General features: G+C 54.2%; 8 protein-coding genes across 8 annotated transcripts in view; 4 read left to right on the top strand and 4 right to left on the bottom strand.

The window, feature by feature from the left end:
* Nucleotides 1-1,549: 1,549 nt before the first annotated feature.
* C8A04DRAFT_30933 (uncharacterized protein) lies at nt 1,550-1,985 on the bottom strand (the record flags this gene model as incomplete). The annotated part of the gene is made up of 2 exons (XM_062781575.1): nt 1,550-1,842; nt 1,910-1,985. The coding sequence occupies 2 exons, from the start codon at nt 1,983-1,985 to the stop codon at nt 1,550-1,552; spliced, it is 369 nt and encodes a 122-aa protein (XP_062634806.1).
* Nucleotides 1,986-3,611: 1,626 nt separating this feature from the next.
* C8A04DRAFT_14056 (XFP N-terminal domain-containing protein) lies at nt 3,612-6,625 on the top strand (the record flags this gene model as incomplete). The annotated part of the gene is made up of 8 exons (XM_062777947.1): nt 3,612-3,774; nt 3,838-3,912; nt 3,986-4,223; nt 4,293-4,445; nt 4,520-4,829; nt 4,936-5,727; nt 5,793-6,492; nt 6,588-6,625. 8 exons carry the CDS (start codon nt 3,612-3,614, stop codon nt 6,623-6,625), a joined length of 2,469 nt encoding a protein of 822 aa, XP_062634805.1.
* Nucleotides 6,626-7,648: 1,023 nt separating this feature from the next.
* Nucleotides 7,649-10,018, top strand: C8A04DRAFT_30931 (P-loop containing nucleoside triphosphate hydrolase protein; the record flags this gene model as incomplete). The annotated part of the gene is made up of 4 exons (XM_062781574.1): nt 7,649-8,094; nt 8,178-8,821; nt 8,877-9,435; nt 9,496-10,018. The coding sequence occupies 4 exons, from the start codon at nt 7,649-7,651 to the stop codon at nt 10,016-10,018; spliced, it is 2,172 nt and encodes a 723-aa protein (XP_062634804.1).
* A 223-nt stretch (nt 10,019-10,241) lies between these two features.
* On the bottom strand, nt 10,242-11,544 carry C8A04DRAFT_30930 (uncharacterized protein; the record flags this gene model as incomplete). The annotated part of the gene is made up of 3 exons (XM_062781573.1): nt 10,242-10,474; nt 10,566-10,822; nt 10,904-11,544. 3 exons carry the CDS (start codon nt 11,542-11,544, stop codon nt 10,242-10,244), a joined length of 1,131 nt encoding a protein of 376 aa, XP_062634803.1.
* Nucleotides 11,545-11,944: 400 nt separating this feature from the next.
* C8A04DRAFT_30929 (uncharacterized protein) lies at nt 11,945-12,988 on the bottom strand (the record flags this gene model as incomplete). Its single annotated transcript, XM_062781572.1, has 1 exon — nt 11,945-12,988. One exon carries the CDS (start codon nt 12,986-12,988, stop codon nt 11,945-11,947), a length of 1,044 nt encoding a protein of 347 aa, XP_062634802.1.
* Nucleotides 12,989-14,336: 1,348 nt separating this feature from the next.
* On the bottom strand, nt 14,337-15,593 carry C8A04DRAFT_30928 (uncharacterized protein; the record flags this gene model as incomplete). Its single annotated transcript, XM_062781571.1, has 2 exons — nt 14,337-15,477; nt 15,547-15,593. 2 exons carry the CDS (start codon nt 15,591-15,593, stop codon nt 14,337-14,339), a joined length of 1,188 nt encoding a protein of 395 aa, XP_062634801.1.
* A 1,447-nt stretch (nt 15,594-17,040) lies between these two features.
* C8A04DRAFT_30927 (uncharacterized protein) lies at nt 17,041-17,961 on the top strand (the record flags this gene model as incomplete). The annotated part of the gene is made up of 1 exon (XM_062781570.1): nt 17,041-17,961. The coding sequence occupies one exon, from the start codon at nt 17,041-17,043 to the stop codon at nt 17,959-17,961; it is 921 nt and encodes a 306-aa protein (XP_062634800.1).
* Nucleotides 17,962-21,943: 3,982 nt separating this feature from the next.
* Nucleotides 21,944-22,132, top strand: part of C8A04DRAFT_30926 (trimeric LpxA-like protein) — a gene marked incomplete at both ends in the record, with an annotated part of 1,509 nt that continues 1,320 nt past the window's right edge. The window contains one exon of the mRNA XM_062781569.1: nt 21,944-22,125. Within this exon, the coding sequence (XP_062634799.1) occupies nt 21,944-22,125 (182 nt within the window). The remainder of the gene's footprint in view (nt 22,126-22,132) is intronic.

Raw genomic sequence — 22,132 nt, 5'->3', positions numbered from 1 at the left:
TATGACGGATGCGACAAATTAGGCAGGGACAACACAGGATCCCGTTCCGAAGCCCACCTGCGCGGGCCGTTGAGACGTACCCGGGCGCATTGCCCAGCTAAACTTGACGAAAGGCGTTTTCCGAACCCGCAGGGGGGATCTCTCAGGGCGGATCGAGATGGAATGCGGGCAGGCAAGGCGGATGAGGAAGGCACAGCCAGTCAGTGCCAACTGCGGGCGGCGTCATGGGGCGCAACGGTCGCTTCCCAACACGGCGCTTCTACGAAGTATGGCACGCGCCAACAGAACAAAGACAGGGCCGTTCTACTCGTCTGTTTGCAAGACATTTATTATTATCGCCTGTTTGGCCCCGTCCGACAACCCAGAGGCGCATGCGCGTCGTCGAAACAAAGCCGAGTGTTCTGGGAAACTTCTTTTCCGGGGCAGTGGACGGGCGGGCGCTGCAGTGGGGCTACTGAGCTGGGGTCAAGCAGCCAATCTCTGCGGCGGAAGCAACCACGCCCCATCGTTTGCCCAGATCCGATCGCGCCCAGGGGAATTCCACAACCCATACCCCAATTGGGAAACCAGTCATCCATTCCTTTTCCCAATTCCTCATCACAATGAACACCCAACGATAGCGTTACAAGAATCTTGCAAGTCTCGTATCGCAGGCCCAACCATAGCTAGTTCAAGTAACGCGCGGAGGCAAGCCGCAGTAATTCATTGAGCTAAAAAGGCTGAGACCAGCACCCGATGCTCTTGCCACGAATCGCTAGGTAACTCGACCAAACTGACCCACCTAGTCGACGGATTCGGATCCGTCTCTGTTTTTGGCTAGTTAGTTAGTGACGACACGACTTTCTTCCTGAGGCAATGTGCCGTGGGAGGCCTCCCACCTCGGACGTCGTCGCAATTAGCCAAGGCATCTCGCTAAACGGGCTGACAGGGTGTCATCGAAACACCTGCCAAGCTCCATTGTTGCAAGCCTCAATAGCCGCTCACTGGCGCCAAGACTCCACCGACTCCACAGTAGGTAAATTTGACTTCAACCCTTCAACTTCGCCCTTCGTGGTGATGTTATTGTCAGTGTTATCGAGGCCTGGAAGTGGAACGTGAATCCCAACCACCAAGGCCGGCGGTTCGATGATTAATGGGGTGATATCACTCCGAGAGGCGAGGTTACCAATGGTGAGAAAAACAGAGCTGGGAAGTCGGGACTAGCCGGCTAATACGTATATACTACCGTTACCGTTTACAATCCTTCTGAATTCTGATTTCGAATCTGTTTGTGGAAGCCAGTGAATCATCCACATGTACTTCGTAGCTACTTTTCGAATGCAAACGGGACTAAATTATATAGATGAGAGAAAAAACATGATTTAGATCTGGGACAATACCGTCGTCGAAAATAGGCCCGAAGGATTATGCCTTGTTTTACCGGGAGCCTTCGGGGGTGTGGGTGGCGTAGTTGCCTTCGAAGGCTTGGTGATAGCGGAACGGCGCGCTGGTAGGAAAAGACGAGGTTTTCTCTCAACTAGTGCATGGTGGAAGACTCCATGTAATACTCCTAGTTATTGTCATACTCATACCAGTATGACCGCTGACGTTCTCGGGAGATCCGCGACAACTTGTCGGCTCGTTGGTGCGGCAAAATCTTGTGTCCATGTCCAGGGATCCAGCGCAAGTACAGTCGAACGGTGGGCCCTAAAGACGCGATTATATCGCTCTGCCTTTCGATCAATCGTAGGATGGGGTCGACGGTTATCCACAACGCTAGGGGCGATATTTTGCCGTTGAGAATCGTCAGCGCAGCATTGCTATCGTTGAATATGGTGACGGTCACTGCGTCTCCTCGCTCCACTAGCTCGGTTGTCCCTGATTTGTTGGATGGCAATTGCGAGGCTCTTAGCAATCGCAACGAGCTCACCCAACTTGACGTCGTACATCGGATCGATCGGCCACGCAACCTCATGGAGAGTATCGCCGTTCTTAGTGTTGGCCATCCCTGCATGCTAGTCAGTGAAAGTTACTTTGATCCCAATCAAACAGCTGCAGCCTGTTTATCGGCTTTCTCCCAATCACCGTGTCCGGTGAAGAATTTGAAGGAAAGCGACCATGAAATGTATAAGAGAGCAGAAAAAAAACCAGAAAGCAGGAATGTCAAAGACAGGAATTCAGGGAAGTGACTAAACGACACAACACGAAAAAAAAGGGGGAGGGGGGAATTGAATGCTCCTATGAAGCGGGGTGAGAAAGAAAAGACAAGGAAAGACAGGGTGGGATGATTCGGAATAAAAATAAGTGAAAAGTCCCTTGTTCTAACGATTTTAATGACCTACAGGGGTAAAAAGTGATTGTATAACCGCCAGTGCTTCTTTGGGCGTGATGCGACGCGTTGCAAAATATGTTTAGGGCGATGTTGCCCCAGGTCGACTTCCTCCTCACTGCACACTGAGCGATGTCAACCGCAGCCAAATTATCCTGGGTATTTTTTGGTGCTGGGAATACCACACCACGAATTTGCGGGTTATCAAAGTATGGGAACGTCATTGCTGTGGTGAACGTCCGAATGGGTGTAAACTTTCAGTCAGTGGTTGGAAGAAGGAAACAGAGAAGGGGCGACGGAAGAAAGAAGCCGCAGGGTTCAGGTTCACAATAGGCTGAGATTTCAACCTGGGTGGATCACATAACATTAAACTGGGGGAGATCACAAATATATGAGCACGCCTTGTCCTTTCTGGTAAGAACCCCAAGCCTAAATTCCTTCTCTGACGCTCCCTGGTTAGCATTCACCAAACAATTTACAAAATCAAGTGGGGAAGACCAGAGAGGCAGTAGGATTGAAAACATGCCCGGCTAATACTCGGAAGGAGCTTCTGCACAGCTCCTGCCTGAAAACTTTGGGAGGTTGTCTTTCGTCGTTTCACGCGGGGAACTTGAAGGAATCACGTCGTTAAAGTCTGATTCCATGACTACCATATTAACCTGTGTTTCTCTACTTACTTTGTTACCATGGCAACATGGCCAATTTCTTGTGGCACTGTTCGAAGGTTGCAGGACTCCTCGGCGAGAATCGCTCACCAGCAAATCGTCAGAACCTTCTTCCTGAGTAGGTTCCCTTTTTGGCTGAACGCCTTCAATCTCTATCTCCCACTTTTCTCGATTGTTCCTCCATTTTGTGTCTAACCTCATACTTGGTGCATAATGCGATGGTACCGTCAACTCCCGCAGGTCGCCGTTTTTGTAATGCACCTGTACACAGTATGCACCTGTCGAGCGAGGCTGCCCACGGCCAAATTATGGGTCTTTTGGGACCCACTCCCGTGCATGATCTCCGGCTCGGGGCCGGAGTCCGGTATGGGGCCGGATGCAACCACTGGAAATATGGACCCGGATCAACTACGTCATACTCACGTTTGTACCAGCTTGACGTGCAGCTGCCCTGGATGTGTTTAGATCTCACGGAGACACAATTGAGGGTATCTTGATTCAGACACTATTACCTTGCTCACCCTAGGCGACTTTATTCTCATCCTTGGCCATCCACAAGATTGTTAGCTTCAGCTTGTAAACAACGGCGAAGCGAGCGCAACGAGAGGATAGAAAGAGGAACGAAAAACAATACCAACATGCCGAGCAAGCAAATTCCCATCGCCAATCCCCCGCCTTTGCCCTCCCACCTCCCCGACAGCGTCCTGGACTTGTCTGTGCAGGCCCAACGGAAACCGCTGCCCGACAATGTCCGAAAGTCTCTCCAGGGGTTCCAGCATGCCGCTGAATACATTGCTGCCGGTTAGAGCCCCTTCTCAGCCCTATGATATCCTGGGCGAGTACGCGCTAACAACCTCATCACAGCAATGATCTTCCTCTGCGACAATGTCTTGCTTGAATCCGAACTGAAGCCTGAACACATCAAGCCTAGACTCTTGGGTACGTTGCCTGTCGGAAATTTGACTCTGTCCTCCTCTGCGCTGCCTCGTTCGTTGAAGTTAATGTTTTGCAGGCCACTGGGGAACATGCCCGGGTATCATTTTAGTGTGGGCACACCTCAACTTGCTCATCCGGATCCAGGATCTCGACATGATTTACGTCGTTGGGCCGGGTCACGGTGCCCCTGCTGCCCTGGCCGCTTTGTGGTTGGAGGGGTCGCTCGAGAAGTTCTATCCTGGCGAATACAACCGCAATGCTGAGGGGCTGCGGAACCTCATTACTAGGTTTTCTGTGCCGGGCGGGTTTCCGAGGTGGGTGTCTGATCAAGGAACGACAGGGGTAAACGTACCGAGGGGTGGTCGCTGACAATTATAATCTAGCCATATCAACGCGGAGACACCCGGAGCCATCCACGAAGGTGGTGAACTTGGGTATGCTTTGGCTGCATCATTTGGCGCCGTCATGGACAATCCTGATCTCATTGTTACCTGCATCGTTGGAGATGGCGAGGCTGAGACTGGGCCAACAGCTGCGTAAGTTTCACTGATGAAAAGAAATGATCATGCATAAAGACGACCACAAATTCAGGCTTCTGACCTAATTTTAGAGCGTGGCATGCTATCAAGTACCTTGACCCGAAGGAGTCTGGGGCGGTAATCCCCATTTTGCATGACAACGGTTTCAAGATCAGCGAGCGTACCATCTTTGGTTGCATGGATAACAAGGAACTTGTTTGCCTGTTCAGTGGCTACGGCTACCAGGTGCGCATCGTTCAAGATTTAGACAATATTGATGACGATCTCCAAGATGCCCTGCAATGGGCGGTAGCGGAGATCAAGAACATCCAAAAGGCTGCGCGCTCGGGAGAACCGATCGCAAAGCCTAGATGGCCGATGTTGGTGCTACGCACGCCCAAGGTAAGAAGGCCATAGCAATGCCACCACGAAACTGGACTGTCCATGGCATATCGCGACACTTGCACAGTGCAATCGACTAACTACAAAACTTTGTCTCATCCTACAGGGCTGGACAGGTCCCAAAGAGGTTGGAGGCAAGATCATCGAAGGATCCTTCCACGCCCACCAAGTCCCACTCCCAAAGGCCAACGACCGCGAAGACCCAGAGCAGCTTAACGCCTTGAGCCAGTGGCTATCCAGCTACCAGATCAGCAACCTCTTGCAGTCTGACGGCACACCCACCAACACCGTCCTCGACATTCTTCCCACCAACGACGCAAAAAAGCTCGGCCAGCTCAAAGTCACATACCAGCCCTATCTCACCCTCAAGCCGGTCGATTGGCGCCAATTCGGCGTCGACAAAGGCAGTTCCCAAAGCTGCATGAAATTCACCGGCAAGCTGCTCGACAGCGTGTTCCAAGCTAACCCCACAAAAATCCGACTCTTCTCCCCGGACGAGCTGGAAAGCAACAAACTGGATGCCGTGCTGGATCACACCCAGCGCAATTTCCAATGGGACCAATATTCGCGCGGCAACGGCGGCCGCGTGATCGAGGTGCTGTCGGAACATACCTGCCAGGGCTTCATGCAGGGGTACACGATGACGGGACGGACGGCGCTGTTCCCGAGCTATGAGTCGTTCTTGGGGATTGTGCATACCATGATGGTGCAGTACTCCAAGTTTATCAAGATCGCTCGCGAGGTGCCGTGGCGCGGGGACGTGCCGTCTATCAATTACATCGAGACTAGCACGTGGGCGAGGCAGGAGCATAACGGGTTTTCGCATCAGAACCCGTCGTTTATTGGTGCGGTGTTGAATATCAAGCCCGAGGCGGCGAGGGTAAGATTTTTTATTGCCGTGTGTTGCTAATCACTAGTCTTTGTGGGTCATGCATGCTAACATCTTGGGCTACCGTTAACTAGGTCTACCTCCCACCGGACGCCAATTGCTTCCTCTCGACAGTCCACCACTGTCTGCAATCACGCAACAAGACCAACCTTGTCATTGGCTCCAAGCAGCCCACCGCGGTGTACCTGTCCCCCGACGAAGCCGCCGAGCACTGTCGTCTGGGTGCATCCGTGTGGGAATTTGCCTCTTCCTCTTCCTCAGCGGGTACCGGTAGTGACCACGAGGATACAGATGTCGTGCTCGTGGGTATCGGCGTCGAGGTGACCTTCGAAGTAGTCAAAGCGGCCGAGCTGCTCCGAACCGTATGCCCAGCGTTACGGGTGCGGGTCATCAACGTGACCGATCTGATGATCCTTGTGCCGGAGTCCAAACATCCGCACGCTCTGAGCAGAGACAAGTTCAAGGAGATGTTCACAGCCGACCGGCCGGTGCTGTTTAACTATCACGGCTATCCGACTGAATTGCAAGGGCTACTGTTTGGCCGGCCGGCTACAGACCGCATGGATGTGGCTGGGTATATTGAGGAAGGGAGCACCACGACGCCGTTTGATATGATGCTTGTCAACCGAGTTAGCCGGTTTGATTTGGCCGGGAAAGCGTTGAAGGCCGGTGCGGAGAGGAATGAAGCTGTGAAGGGACAGTTGGATGGCCTGTTGAGCGAGGTTAACAGGAGAGTAAAGGATGTGAGGAAGTTTATCTTGGAGCACGGAAAAGGTGAGTTTTCCTCGTCGTGCAGGAGTTGGAGTTGACTTGTTCTCCTGGCGTACCCACCCAGTCCGTATTGACAAGGATGACTGACATGCGTTTAGATCCGGATGACATTTACGAGCCGCCTAGGTTTCACTAGAGCTGCTGGGCTGATGGGAATAAAGGGGCTTGAAGATGTGGGAATCACCCTACAGATGTTACATCTACCATAACCCTGGTTGTAGCGTTGAGTAGATGGTGAGAAGGAGCAAAATCTTACCCTTTGCACAGCTGCAACTGATGACTCAACAAGCGTAAGGCCGACGCTCGCCCAAGGCTTTGCCGGCTGAGAACCGTTCGCGTTCCCGGACGCTCCGTAACGAATGTAAACGGCACCGGCGACTGAGGCCGGAAAGCGTCGCCTGTTCTACTTCGCTCACCCGAAGCTGTGGACAACACGAAAGGCTGAAACTGGGTGAGATTCGTACTTGGTATCTCTAAGCTGGTAGGCTTGTGTCAGGCAGGCCGCAGGTTGTCGCGTTCTTCACAAGCAACCAACAATATGCACGTTGGGAATCCCCACAGGAGCTTTTCTGTCCTCCAATTATTGAGCCTGTAGGTGCCTACCCGCAAGGCGCAGCAGGCCCTGTCTGTGAGGGCAATTCCGAACTCCTATGGCGGGTGCTAGCTGTAGGACTGCTTAAAGCGGTGATTGACATGAGCCACGCACGAGTGTGGCCCCCTCCACGCTCTGGATCGAGAACATAAAGGAACTGGAAGCTTGAGGAGTCTGTGGTGGGACGTGAACCCGGTTCCGGTAGCTGTCAAAGCCTTTACGAAGTACCTATCTACCCTCTACCAACGTTGAGAGTCTTTCATTAATCGTGTTACCCGGGGAGCCTGACCCAGTCCAGCCAGCCCTAAGATCAGCGCCAAGGCGATCAATAAGGCGCTCTGATAAGGCGCACTCCCTTTTACCCCGCCCTTGATCTCAGGGTTCCAGTTTTTGAATGGTGAGCTGCTAGGCACTGCCACTCAACTGACATGACGAGAGAAACCGACCTGTTGAGCAGAGCACTGGCATGATTTTGGTCACTCGCATCGGACTGGGGGATCATTACTGCGCATTCTCTCCAGCTCCATCTTCATTATCTTGACATCAAATTCGCATTCTTCGGCCCACATGGATCCCGTCTCGGCGTTGAGTGTGGCCGGCGTTGCGTTGCAACTTGCTGGCCTCTGTGTTTCCGTCCCACAATCACTTGCGAATCTCAAGGGCAAGTATGACGAAGCCTCCAAAACGATAAGCAACATCAAGCGGTTTTGTGCGACCATTGAGCTGGCTGCCCGACATATCCAGGAATGGCTGGAGACGACGATAGCGTCTTCTGGACGGCCGGTCCCCTGGCTGGATACCATGATGGCTGCATTCCAGGATTATACCCAAGTCGTGCAGGACCTCAAAGACGATATCGACAAAATTATAGGACCCACGGTCGTCGATGAGAAGAAACTGGGACGCCGGAAGAGACTACGGTTCGTCTGGAATCAGGACCTCATGGGGCAGCACCTCCAGCAGCTTCACTATCTGTCCAGTGCCCTGCACCTCCTGTTGGATGCCACGCGTCTGTAAGCCTCCGTATTTCTCAAGTAACTGGATTGTCCCACAGCATGAAGCCAATCTCTAACGTGACAACCACCACATTCACCAGTCAATTTGATCCGGCTGAGAACCCTGTGCATTGGAGTCGGCTCAGTCGAGATTATGCCGAGTCAATTGCGTCCGTCCGCCACAGCGTCGCGAGCCTCCGTGATGCCGAACTGGTGGATTCCAGCGACACGGAACACTTCGCCTTCAGCGAGATACTCAAGTCATCGAAGGTATACCAGCGGGCGGCTTCTTACTCTATGCTCAGGGACACCACCGTCCATCATGAGGCTAGTGGGCCATCTTGCTCCCCTCCATCAGACACTATCCCGGGCACCAGTCCCCCGCCATCACGGACATCCACGAGAGCTAATTTCCGTCCACCCCAAAATCCGCTGTTTTTCGGGCGACAGGAGATACTCGACGTAATTTATGAGACGCTCCTCCGTCGGGAACATGCAAACATCTCAACGTGCACTCTGCATGGACCCTGTGCGATTGGGAAGACGCAGATTGCAAATGAGTACGGCTATAGGCATTCCGAGTCTGGACAATCTGCTGTGTACCACATCATTTGGCACATTAACGCGGAATCGCCGGCCTCAATTGCCATGTCGTATTCGTCTATCGTCAGTGGCCTGGGGCTTACGAGCTCATCAGAGCCAGCCTTGCATATGGACATCATACTTGAGTGCTTGAGGCACATGGGTGCGCAACCAGCTCTCCCTTTCTTGCATGATTGTCATCCTAATGTCTCCAACAGATCAACCTTGGCTCCTAGTATTCGACAACTTTGATCCAGAGATGGGAAGTTTGCACCGCTTCCTTCCGGAATCAACCAGAGGCCACGGCTCGGTTCTCGTCACGTCACGAAAGCCGGCACCAGACCCAGGAACAGCATCTATTGAGGTTTCCGCTTTCACACTAAGCGAGGCAACGCAGTTCCTGCTCCAGAGGTTGGACCGCCTAGACGCCAGCCCCGCGCAAGAAGAGGTAGAATTGGCCTCGGCTGCGGCTGATGCCCTGGGATGTCTGCCGCTCGCCCTCGATGTGGCTGCGACCTGTGTGAGGAAGAACGCACTTCCACTATCCGTCTTTTTGGAAGAAATCAAAACTACTGAGTGGGAACTGCACTCACGTTCCACTTACTCCTGGTCTCTGAATGAGGCGTTCTATTCCACCGTTGCCGGTCTCTCTGCTGAAGGCACTGCAGCCCTGCAACTGCTGGCATTCTTGTACCCGGACGGCCTGGATGAGGACGTTTTACTTCGGGTCCTACAAGGGGGAGAACGTACCGGTGAAACTCACGATACACCTCGCACGTAAGCCAGCGACTGTTTGACAGGCTGTTGAGTGTGGAAAATGCTAATGTCTTGTTCCAGGACGGCGCCCATTCTGGAAGAGCTCGTATCTTCGACGCTCGTCCGACTTAGAACCATAGACGACGACACCGAAACGGGCTCCAAACCCAAGCGGTCATTGTCCATACACAGAATTACGCAAAGCTATGTTCGTTCGAAACTCGACCGAAGCGCTGCTGAAACAGCCTTCCAGCGTGCCGCGTTGCTCGTCCGCACATATGTCCCTGACACGGGGGGAATCAGAGGCTCTTCTAAGGAAGATCTGAGTGAGCTCGGCTGGGTGTTGGACTCTGCGGAACATGTCGCCATGTGCTATACGGCGCTTGCAGACATGCTGACCTCCACCATGGAGTGGGTAGCGCTGCTACTGGACTGCGCCGGCTGCAGGGTTCGGACGGGACACTGGCAGGAGGCCAAGAAGATGGTCGCGGTGGCCGCTAACGCGCTTCCTAAGCTGTGTGGTGATGGATCCTCCGGAGCCGGTGGTGATGTTGAGAAACGATTGGAGACTATGCAGTGCTTTCTGGACGAATGGGGATTCTAGAAGGCTGGGCCTTGAATTCACGCACAGGCTCAACCAAGCTACGGCAGTTACAGCAAGACCGGGAATTAGCTGTTATGAAGGCCTTTCGGCTTTCATGAGTGTGGCATCAAGCATTCTGATGATTCGTTATTGATATGGATGTGGTTTCGTGTACCTCTCCAGGGGGGCTTTCCAGTTCGATTGACCTGCGGTGGGTAACAAACACTTATGTCTCAGTCCGCCATTATCGCTTCTCTGGCACATTAATAGTGCAACTCTTGACAAAGTCCCGCAGCGGATCCGTGTCGTCGTCGCTCAACGTAGCCGAAAACTTGTCCCAGACCGCCATGTCGAAGACGGCTTCGTACATGCAAAGCTTGAGGGAGACTGCTACCCGGTATTGCCGCGTCCCGTGCTTACCCTCAGTGACGTGTTCATAACAATCCTCATGCAGCTCGAAGGAGAGGAGGCGAATAACTAGGAAGACGTTAGCCGGGAGCGGAACACACCGTGGAAAGCCTCCTGTCACCCCGCGACGGAGGCTCGGTGATAAGGTCACGTCACGTACAGGAATCGATGGTCTTGGTGGACTCGTCATAGACGTATTTTTCCATTACGACATTGTGCATTTGGCTGTAATTTCTGCTTCCTGCCAAAGCGCCCCTGACAATGCTTTCGAAGATGGGCTCGAGGATTCGCGCAGTATCCTCACTGGGCGTCCACCAGCCTCGGCCAAGCACCCACGAAATCATCTGGGTGTGGAGCTGATAACGTTCACAATCAAAGTTGTACTGGTCGGGGTGCGGAGGGCGAGTGGTGCGAAGCCTGTGTGGTTTGCCCCATGGAATCAGCAACAATTGCACAAAGATAGTAACCGGAAAGGCCAAGGGAAATGGATATTCTTACCATGACATCTTCACCATATCTTCAAACGCAATCTCCGCAAACTCCTTACTCTGACTCAACCTCGCAACAGTGTCATCGACCCGTCCATACCGGCGGTCGACCTCCTCCCACCACTTCTTCGACGACCAGCTTCGAAAATCCAGCATACTCTCCCGGTGCCGCGCGACCAACTCGGCGTCGGCAGCCGACATGTTATGCGGGAAGTTGACATACCACAGCGTGGGGAAGTCGTGGCTCACTCGTTTCGCCAACGCCGCAATGGCAGTAGCCGACGACACTAAGCCGCCGGTGACGGCCCCGATCGCAGAGTAGAAGTCAGGCGAGTTGAGACCCAGTCGGGCGAGCTCCGCGGCGGGGATCCCAGTGTTACCGAGCCGAGCGCCCCGGACGATGTCAGCGATGGTAGAGGGTATTCCTGGGACAATACCCGGGGTGAAGAAGTTCCCCATGAGTCCGACTCCGATTCCACGCGCAAGCGCATTGCCTCCGTCGCCGCCAATGGTTGTGTTCCATCCCACTGGGCTCAACGTTCCCGTGGCAGGCACAAAATCGTCCTCAATCTTTGGTTCGGTAGGCAATTTGTCCACGTTAGGCGGGACGCAGGTGAGAGTGAGGGTCTTGGTTGCGAGAGACTGGGCCATCGTAAGACAGTGCTGCGCAATGGGTTTAAGGGTGCTGCAATGGACTGAAGTCTAAGGGAAATGGTGGGAAGTGGGAAAGAGCGGCGACTGAGCGCAGGAGAAGGGGGGGCGCAATATATAACCCCTCAGTCTTCTCCGTTCTGTGGTTGATGGCCCATCGGATTGGCTAACGAGACCCCCGATTGCCCAAAGGATTTACGGCGCTTGGTTGTCTTGGTACATAAAACTTCGGTCTCGGTGGGATCACAGCATGCAAAATAAGCCAGGGCTCGAGGGTTCAGATCTTGCTATCTTTGAGTGCTAGTTATGTGGTCCTCATCCTCCAACCAAGACCATTCTGTTCCGCATCAATCCCATCACTCTGCGTTCCACTCCTTGTACAGTCACCGCTCCGAGCTGCTTACTTGGTGGTCGAGTCTATCGGAGAAGGATACCTCATCTTCCCGTAGTCCGCGAAAGTCTTGCTGGTGACTTCCTTGAAGATGGCCTCGAGCTGGGCTTTGGCCCCGAGCCATTTGTTGACATTGAGGTCACAGTCGACGACAACATAGTTCATGTAGAAGGTGCTCTCCTCGTGGTTGGCCTTGTTGGTGGCCCATTTCCAGGTGCTGCCGTCAACGTGCATGTAGATGATGCGCGTCCGCGGCTGGTAGACCCAGATCGCCCGTTCGTCGTCACCTGTGATGTTCATGGCGATGGTTTGGTGGATGCGGATGGTCTGGTCGACCGAGTTGTTGGTCTTCTCGGTGCTGACGCTGATGTCACCCAGGGACTTAATGAAGTTGGTAAGGATGCCGTCGAGCTGCTTGGTGGCCGCCTTGGTGAAGCTGAAGCCCGTGAAGATCTCAGCCAGGAAGCCCAGGTGCAGCTCCGTCTTGGACATCTTCCGCCTAAATTCCCTCACGGTGCCGCTCGAGAAGCTATACAAGCCAACAAGGGGAGGGCCCGCCATGACGCGGTACGCCGAGTCAGCCATGTCAGCAAACGCTTGCGCAGCCTCTTTCGGGTCCGTGATGCGGTATTCCTCTGGGTGACCACGTGCTTTGCGCTTCTCCAGGTTCGACATGGCGATGTACAGATCCGCGATGGATGCAATGTCACGTAGATGCTGGACGTCCTTGATCGCCTTGCGTTTCCAATCCTCGTCCGTCAGCGGGTCATCCTCGTCCTTGTCAGGGATGACGGCCACATCCTGGGGCATGGGGGCCAGCTTCTTCTTGGTCTCGCTTTCTGCACCCCCAGCGGCTGAGTTCATCCGATCACGTAGCGACGCAAAAGGGTCGTCTGCCACAAAACTGCTGCTTGCAGCAGCAACCGCGCCTCGGACCCCCGAAGACGCAACCTCTCTCGCAGCGGACGCCGAAAGCAAGGGGTCTGTGGCCCGGCTCATAAGGGAAGCCACGGGGTGGAAGTCCCCGATATCCGGGCCGTTCGTGAGCGTCATGATGTCTGGTAATGGGTAGGTAACAAAGACTTGATGGAAAATGAACCGTGGGTTGGCGGTTCAGAGGGTGATAGTGGGCAAAGATCGCAAGTCAGATCGAGGAACGATATGGCCGCTTACATGTCCTTTTCTCATCACTGTCCAGCAAGCAGCACACGTCATTAAATAGTGAAAGTCGTCGAGATCGGATTCTTCACAACTCCCAAACGGTGTAAACGAAAGCGGTCGTTCCGTTTTGTCGCTTGTCCATCCCTCCGTAACGTTTCTCCGTTTTGGCCTCGCCGCCTCAACGCCCCACGCCCCACTTCTGCGAGGAGTAAGGAGTTGCTCTAAATTGACAACAGATTTCTCCACAATGTTGTCACTCACAGACTTATCACTAGATCTGCTTCGTGCGGAAGGGCCTGGAAACAAGTCCTAATAAATCAAATCTTCCATTGGCTCCCATGCAGTCTTTCGGACTTTCCCCCGCTCTGATCAACCACCCCGCTGGCGTACGTGTCTGTCGTGAAAGCCAATATCACTCAGTGTAGGCATCATTTCGGAGTTCCTATCTTATCGGCCCATGCATGTGCTCCGGATCCAGGCATGAGCAACGTAGAGAAGCGAGCTGAGCTCTTTGTCAAGGCGGTAATTAGGGTTGAGCGACATAGGACAAAAGTGATGAGCGCCATAAGCCACTCCACCGTATCATCACAGGATGAGCATTGTACGCGATGTGACAATCAAGCATCTTGGGCAGATTTGGCCGCATCTAGCCCGTACAGAAGGAGCGCCTTGCAGAGCGATCACAAGTTGGATATCCGCTTTTATTGGCTTACTTCTCGTGGCATGACGTTACAGTCGCGGTTTCCTTTTCCCTCCTACTGCGCTTTCCTCTTCTATCTTACCGTGCTTTCCTTGGTGTTTATTTGCCAGTTTCTACAGACTGGACTTGGCCGTAGACAGAATGGGCATCTTACATCGCGATTACGAGCCGGATATCCGCTTTTTCTAGCCTACTCTCTGCAACATGACGTTACCAATCACCCTCGGTGACTCTGATTTTCGGTCCTGCCGCGCTTTCCGACGTGTTTGATTGCTAGGTTATCGGTTCCTTCGCTTGTTTGGCGTGGTTGTGGACCTGGCTTTAGCCCATGAGGTTGTCCAAAGAATACGTACCTTCTCTTGACCAGGGAAAAGGGGTTGCCCTACTTTCACGTTCCGAATTTGCCAGTCCTCAACCACCACCATCGTGGAATCAATGAATTAGAGGCAAGAGAAGCCTAATACTGACTTTGCTCAAATTCAACAATTGCTATAGAATAACAACAAGAAAGACACACAATAAAAGGACGAGAAAGAAAAATCATGCTTCGAGCTCGCGGTAGACCGTGCAAGCACTCTCTCCCAAAGCCTTCAATCCACCATTGTCTGCAATGACGCTCAGTTCCTGGTCGTCCTTTGCCACGCTCCTAAAGACCGCTTCAAATTTGCTTTTACCGGCTTTGAACTTGTCTTCGTTGAGCTCCAACTCGACGATGGTCGTAGTCAAGGTGAATTTGATCTTCTCATGCTCTGGGTCGGGTTTGGGCTTCGGCCACCACCAACCCTTTGTGGTCACCTTTTCGGAACCGTGAGAAGCAGAAGCGGCATCAGCGGTGCCATGAGTAGCTCCAGCATCATGTCCGTGGCCGGATGGAGTCGAATCTGGATCGGATGGCTCCGGCTCCTCTCCCAGCCCAGGCTTCGGCTTCGGGTCCGGCTTTGGGTCCGGCTTCGTGTGTGACGACTTATCAAGGGCCATGGACCACTGCCGCGGCTTGACGGAGAAGACCACGATCCGGGAGGATGGTTTGTAGATGAAGAGGCCGCCATCACCGCCTGAGCCACCCGTGATATCAGTGGCTTTCACGTAGTTGACAATCACGGCGTGCTGCAGCTCGGGTTGGTCATCCTCGTCGCCCTCCTTCTCCGGTTTGTCTGCCCCAGGAACCTTGAAAGGTTTGAGTGCCGTCGTGAAGCTTGTCAGAAGCTTGTCAAGATCCTTCCGGTGCTTCTCACCGATTCGATCTAACCCACCAAAAATGAGCTGAACAATCTTAGCGTGAAGGTCGCGACGGGTGATGTCGAGGTTAAGCTTGGAGACTGTCCCGCCCGGGAGCTGCGTGTACATGCCCGACATGGAGCGGGTGAGGAAGGTGTTGACGGTTATTTTGGTCTTCTCGTTGAACGCGGGGACATACTCGTCCGGGTTACGGAGGCTGTAGGGTCCGCCTGCTTTGCCCTTACCGCTGCCCTGGACGAAGTCCATCGCGGCAAAGATGCGTGCGACAGCTGCAGCGCTCAGTAACGCTTCGAATTTTTCTGCCCCTTCTTCGTCTTTGGTCACTGGTTCCAAGACAAAGAAATAGGGCGGGGGCGCGATCCCTTGCTCAATCACATCGGTAGGATCGGCCATGGCCTCCTTCAGATGGCGCTTAAGGTCCTCCATGCTGTCAACTTGCGTGCTGACACATCTTCAGGTTAGCAGGCCGGCTTGGAATTGTTGTGAGAGGGAGTGTCTACGGGTTGTATACCTTGCGGAAGGCGCTCCATGAGCCGCGGCTGGGTGTGAAGCGCTCATGGCTAGGTAGGCAATGGCTTTCCGGGAACAACAAGTGTTGTGTGATGCTTAGGATGTAATGAGACGATTCAGGAGAGAGGAGAGACGAGGAGAAGGGAAAAAAACGTAGATGCTAAGGAAATTCGAAACTCAAAATGGCAAAGGGTAACGGGGCGACTTGGAACTCAGACAGAACTTCAGAAGCGTGCGGAGGACAGGACGGGACAAACGACTCAACGCCCGGAAAGTGATGAGGCAAGTCGGGAAGCATACTCGTGTCCAAAGCGCACACTATTTTCGTGATCGCCCGCGGAGATGTGGTTAATTACTTGGGTAGTGAGATACACGATGTAGCCCATCATAGGTACCGTAGGTTTAGAGTCTCCACTTCGCCGTTCCGTTTTGTTTGTTCTGCGCTCTGGGAAACAAAACGGCGGCGATCAACGAGCCTGGTGTGGGGCAACAAGCCGCTCGTTACATGCGCGTCAACGCATCTGGTAGTTGGGGAAGCATATCGACCAGCTGAAAACCAACAGGTCAATAGCCGCTCGGCCGGTGACTTGAGAAAATGTGATAATACTACCATCACGCAGCAATCTCAGGCTCTTAGCACCCCGCAATGGTTACATAAGGTATTATCGCGGGTTTTCTCTTGTTGGCGGATAGTTCAAGCGGGCCGGACCGGTGTGCATGTGGGAGGAGCCAGAACAGGGAAGCGCGACGCTCTGAGCGCTTATCACCACCGAGAGAGGCCCAATGGGATGCCCAACCCGCCGCCAGCGCTACAGTCACTACGGAGCCCCAGCAGATCAATGACATGGCGAACGAAACGAGCCCCGAACGAGCATCTGGCATGACGAAGAACGCGGGGCGAGAAGCGAATCGATACTGTTTTTGAACTCGGTCCTGAATTACAGCGTGCGTCATTAAGTCAAAATTGATAGTGGTGTCGGCCAGCTGCTCCAATAATGACAGACTAGAATTCTAGTGACCTAGTCCGAGGCGGCACAACTAGCTGACGCGGCCAACAAACCCCACGACTTGGGCCACTCTTTTGAAATATTTTCGTGCGCCGCGATATCCGCAGCTGTTTCACCTGTACTTCGAAACGGCCGCGCGGGGGTCGAGGGAACGCGACGTCAAGCCAAGATGAGTGACAGACAACTGATGGAAGGTTACGTTTTGACCGTCACTCGACGAATGGAGAAGCTGAGCGGTAACTCGGCTGGATAAGGGATTTCGGGGAGGCAGAGATGTGATAAAGTGAGATAAACTGGAAAGTACCGGGAGTAGAAGATAATAAATTCATCTATCACCCTCCCAACTCGTCACTTGTCTCAAGTTCTCGCAGTTCTCAGCCCCCCCAAAGCCAACAAAAAAACAAGAAAGAAAAACGTGCTGTCAGCACCAAAAAGCTCCTTTACCCCTTGAATCCCCATCCCCTCTGTCATCTTCTCCATTCGACACCATGGTGGCTGTACACATTGGCCGTTCCACGCCCATCGCTGAAGCGTTCGTGGCGGGCGAGTCCGCCCCTGGTGCTCCCACCCCGCCTCACGACAGATTCGATGACCTTGTCGATCTCATGAAGGGTGACACTGAGTCTGCCGAAGACCAGGTCAACAATGGCAAGGTGCCCAAGCCTCCCCCGGTCGTGGTCGAGGACCCGATCGGTGTCACCACCGGCTATGACAAGGCCAAGGCCGAGGAAAACTTCGGCTACCTCAAGGACGCCCATTCGGTCTGCCAGATATTCACCAACATCGACCTCATCAAGCAACACCCGAAGGGTTTTGACATTACCAAGGAGGCCGCCGTGGCATTCAATGTCCAAGCCAAGCTGGCATACAACGCAATGACGGGCCCCATGGCGGGTGTCTACACCTTCGGCGAAGGCGTGCACACGGAGCACAGTTTCGACATCCTCATGAGCGAGATCCATGAAAAGCTCCTGGAGACCATGTTTGACGGCATGGGACTAGATAGCAACCACAAGAAGCAAATCGACAGCCAGATCACCAACTTTGTCAAGGCGCTCAAGAATATCGAGATTGGAGGTGACCACAGCAAGCTCGACTTTGCGCTGCGCTTCGGGCTCGTGCCAGCCACCAACATCTCCGCAGACGATGCGAACCCAGTGTACGCGTTTGAGCCCATGACGTACCTCGTCTACCTAACAATGGACGCCGACGCGTTCAAGAAGAGCATCAGCAAGCGCAACACTCAAGAGAGGATTCATTTCAAGTACGAGCACGTCGTCTTCAAGGCCGACCTCAACCCCCGATACTTCTTAAAGTTCCGTCCCAAGTACGACAAGATGATTGAGAAGCTCACGGGTAAGAATCTGAAGGCCTACAGCGACGCTCTCAACAAGCCGGTCAAGAAGTAGGAGCCTGTTAGGTGTGGTCTCGAGGTCTTGGGGGTGTGTTGCAGCTGCCGGTCAGAGTCGGGTTCGTTGATGTGGGCCTGCTTGGGTCTGGGACTTCCATAGTAAGAGGTAGCTTGAGTTGGTGCCGGGTCTCATCAGTCTCAAAAGCAATGCAATAACGTGTTGGAACAAGGAGGACAACGAAGTCTAAACAAACCATGCCACAGTGACATCTTGCAGTAAATCCAAGCAACATGAAGCCCTTGGGAAACCGCCCAACCCGGGAAACAACCGGACTCGTGTCCTATGGGAGTTGCCCATCTCTCGACATACGCTTACCACCATGGGCCCACAAGGCCTGGTCATTGCTCTTGTTGGTCGCCCATCTTGCCTTGCGGCCATTGATGATTGCAGTTGGCATCGGTCTTTGGCCACCAGTCTGTGTGTCAGGTTTATGTGGCCGTCACAGCCCGGGTTGATCCATCACCCGTCGTCTCCGGACAAACAGCCGGGCGGTCGGGACGGCTCTCCAAAGCAAACAAACGAAGGAGGGGAGAAACGAAAGTAAGAACCGAGGTAGAACGCCAACCTTCGCCTCCACACGGCTCGCTCGTCACAATGGGCGCTCCCTTGCCGATGATTCCAGACGTCAATATGGCTGTTGTCATCGATGGATATGATATGACAACCCGAGGTAAAACAAGGTCTCGATCGAAACCCGGCCAGATATGATGTGTAAGTTGTCAGGAAGCGGCCGATGCATCAATGGGGTGATCCATGCTCCCATCAGCCCATGTGCAGCCCTAGCCTCGTCCGATCCGCGTCACTGCTGATCTCTGAGATTCGAGCCAACACAATGAGTGGCGGAAGGAGCGGGAGGGCTGTGCCTGATCGATTGATATCACAATCTCCTAGCCTGATGGCACTTGCCCTCGGAGTTGACTCCGTCAACTGCGTGCAGCCCAGTGCGAGCGCAAGTGGTATTCGCAGCCCCCCGCTCTTTCTCGCACGTTGTAAATCGCTTTTTCCCTTTTGCTCTTCCACACCCAAGTTTCACCACCTTCACCAACGGTGCCAGCCACCCTGGAGATAATCGATCCCGTCACACTTGGCTTTGATCGTTTGATGCCCCTCACCCTACATTCGTTTCGAGATTGCATTTAATCCCGGCGGCTCGCCCTATCCATTGTTCCCCATGGGTTTCTCCCGTTGTTCCCATTGTTCCCCCGGGACATTGACCTTCCCGCAATCTAGCTTTCTCTCTCACTAGACGTCTCGTTGCATGACCAGCGCTGGGGCTGCCATGGTCACAGCCGTTCCCCGTCACTTTTTCGGAGTCAATCCCGTCGCCGCCCCAAGTTCGCGTGCTGTTTATGCGCCCTCGCAGTCCTTCGATACTACCAGCAAGATGATCGAATACGAGACCACTGCAAACCACCGGGCATCCACCAACTTCGGCTCGCAAATGGAGCCCGAAGCCCGCAATAGGATATGCGTCCCATGACTCTGATCCCACCGAGGGCAAATCGCGGCCGAGAGACGGTATGGATGATGTGAGAGACAGCTTGGCAGGGCTGGCTAAAGCTGAGGCTGTCTGTCACCTCGGGGAAGATGGCTGCATTTAGGCATGCGCCGTTGATGATTCGCGCAAGGTCGAGGTGAGCAATGACACGCCGCCGCCACGGCTGCTGTTTGGTGCCAGTGCCGCGCTGTGTCACTCCTTGTGCGGTTGGTGGCTTCTCGCCTATCGGACGCTGCGGGAAACCGCTGACGGTGCCGCGGTTGCGACATTGGCACCCCCCAGCTCGGCCCTTGTGGGCCGGCCAGCCACGGCCCAGGGGTCACGGCTGACGGCACCCGGACGAAGGTGAGTTGCAGCTGCAACGGTTTGCTTTCCCCTAATGAGATAGTAAAAGCGTTCGTCGAGCTCACAATCCTGGGTACTCAGACATCTCTGCAGCTCGAGGTGGGCATTGCTTCACTAGTGCGCCGGCGAACAATGGCCGTGGTTCGATGTATTGTGTTCCTCCGCCAGAAAAGAACGAGATGTCTCATCCACCACGTCCGCCACGTCGAGGGCCAAGATTGAAAGGAAGGCCCGGTATTGAGCTAAGGTATTGAACCAAGCTTTAACTACAGAGCTCCGCAAACCTCGGCCAGAAAAAGCAACGAACCAGTTTCAAGTCGCCACAATATTCGTAACTCGTTCGATGCCGTTGACAATCTTCATCGCGGGCGGTTGACCGGTGACCGTGATATCCGTACAAGAGCCTGATTGGGGTCAGACCCACCTAACCGAGGATAACTCCAAGAATAGGAAAATTTGGAGGGGGGGAAACTCTGAAGCATTTTTAGGAGACTCAGCTGCGCAACAAAAGCAATCAATCAACAAGGCCTCCTCCAAGCCCCCAACGAACAAAACTATGAGCTCCCCGACGCGAGAGACACGCCGGCCAATCCGCGCAGAGTTGGGTCACACTACCCCAGCAAAGGGGCGCCCGGGGAGGCAGCCGGCTCGGCCCCGGAATGGGCGGATCGCCCGGCCCGGTGGGACACGCTGGGCGCCTCGTCTCTGCACCGACGGCGATTGGACCGCGGAATTGCGTCTGGAGCCCGCTCATGCCCACGAACACCCGCGTCCCCTCCAGAATGAACATCATCCTTGGCAAGCGCCGCTGGAAAGCATCGCGCTGGCTCTTGCGTGCCTGGCCAGCCTGAACACTCCAGACGCTCAACCCCCGTCAACGCTTCGGATCCATGCCACCAACCCGCGTCGCTGCGCCATTGCCGTTGACGAACGTGAGGGATCGAGGCCGGCCGGCGATGTGGCTGATGGCTAGAACGAGCCATTGAGACGCCTCATTAACCCCCCTCCATCTTTTTTCTTCTCACCTCTCATGCGGGATCCCCTTTATTTGGTTATGTAGTCAGACTGTCCGTCCGTTAACGTGAGCCAGTGGCTTGTTCCATGCAGGGTATGGCGTCGGCTCGGTCTGCAGCTGGCCCATCCCGGAGAAACAGCCTGTGCAGGTCGCCGGAACAGGGGGTAAGGTTCAAGGAACCGCTTCCACGGGGCGCTGTCACACGACGGCGGGCCGAAAATTCGCTTGCAGGTTGGTAACCCATTCGGGGAAGACGCCGGCCAGGGTCGATCTCGCAGCCACATATGCGGAGAATCTCTTCGAAATGCCCAGTGAAGTCTCGACACATGGTGTCGACAACCGCGACCCGGCCCATGCGTGTCATCGGTCGCGGGATCAAGAATTGTCTGGCGGCCGGGGGGCGCCAGGAGTGTCTGTGGAAGATTGACAGAAACAGGCGCGGGGGGGTCGGATTTGCTGATCTTCCCTCCCCCGGTTTTAAGACTGCGAGGGACGGCAACACATTCGCCGACCAAAAGTCTTGCGTCCCTTTTGCTCAATTCGCACAGCCCTGCCCTGTTCGTTCGTCAACAGCAATAATTGGCATTTTTTCAGGAATCCGTGGTCGGCATTAAAACTACGACTATGAACCGTGTTCCCGCAGATTCGTTTTCTGGACAGCACGCCGACCACATCACAGGGACACAACAGTTGACAGCCGACACTGGCCCGCCTTCCAGCCTTCTCTCGGTCGTTTGTCAAGCCATCTTTCCCGCGCACCAACCTGGTTTTACGGCTGCCGGACAAAGAACACTGGGAGGACACCATCTGTTGGCTGGTTGCCGAAACTGTGTGATCTAAAACGGGAGGTTTGTTGTTCGTTGGACCGCCAGGCAAAAGTCACGCGAGCCGCCCTCAGCTCCCACAAGCCCCCTTTCGCAGATATCAGGCACCATCAACTGCGCAGTCCCCTGCCAACACCGTGGGGCCTGGCGACAAACGTACCTCGTCCATCACTAGCCAAAGTCCACCTACTTTTGATACAAAAGGCCTACAATCCGCCTGGCCCTTGACCTACACGTTTCATCAGACCTTGTTTTCATCCTCACTCCAACTTGCTTCTCCGTTCATCCACCGCCAACATGAGCAGCGAATCAACCATTACGAGCGTACGCGACGAGTCTGAGCTCGTCCACTATCCCGACGTCATCTTCCCCGCTGGCAACCCCGATTTCCGGGCGGGACGGAACCGGTGTGCTAAAGCCTGTAGAGAGTTCAACAACACCCCCGATGATGCAGACCCGGAGCAGCGAAGCCAGAGATGGCTAGAG

The sequence above is a fragment of the Dichotomopilus funicola genome, assembly GCF_033296635.1.
Source record: "Dichotomopilus funicola strain CBS 141.50 unplaced genomic scaffold C8A04scaffold_58, whole genome shotgun sequence".
Lineage (NCBI taxonomy): Eukaryota > Fungi > Ascomycota > Sordariomycetes > Sordariales > Chaetomiaceae > Dichotomopilus > Dichotomopilus funicola.
The sequence above is the reverse complement of the archived record's forward strand: the minus strand, read 5'-3'. Positions and strand labels throughout refer to the sequence as shown.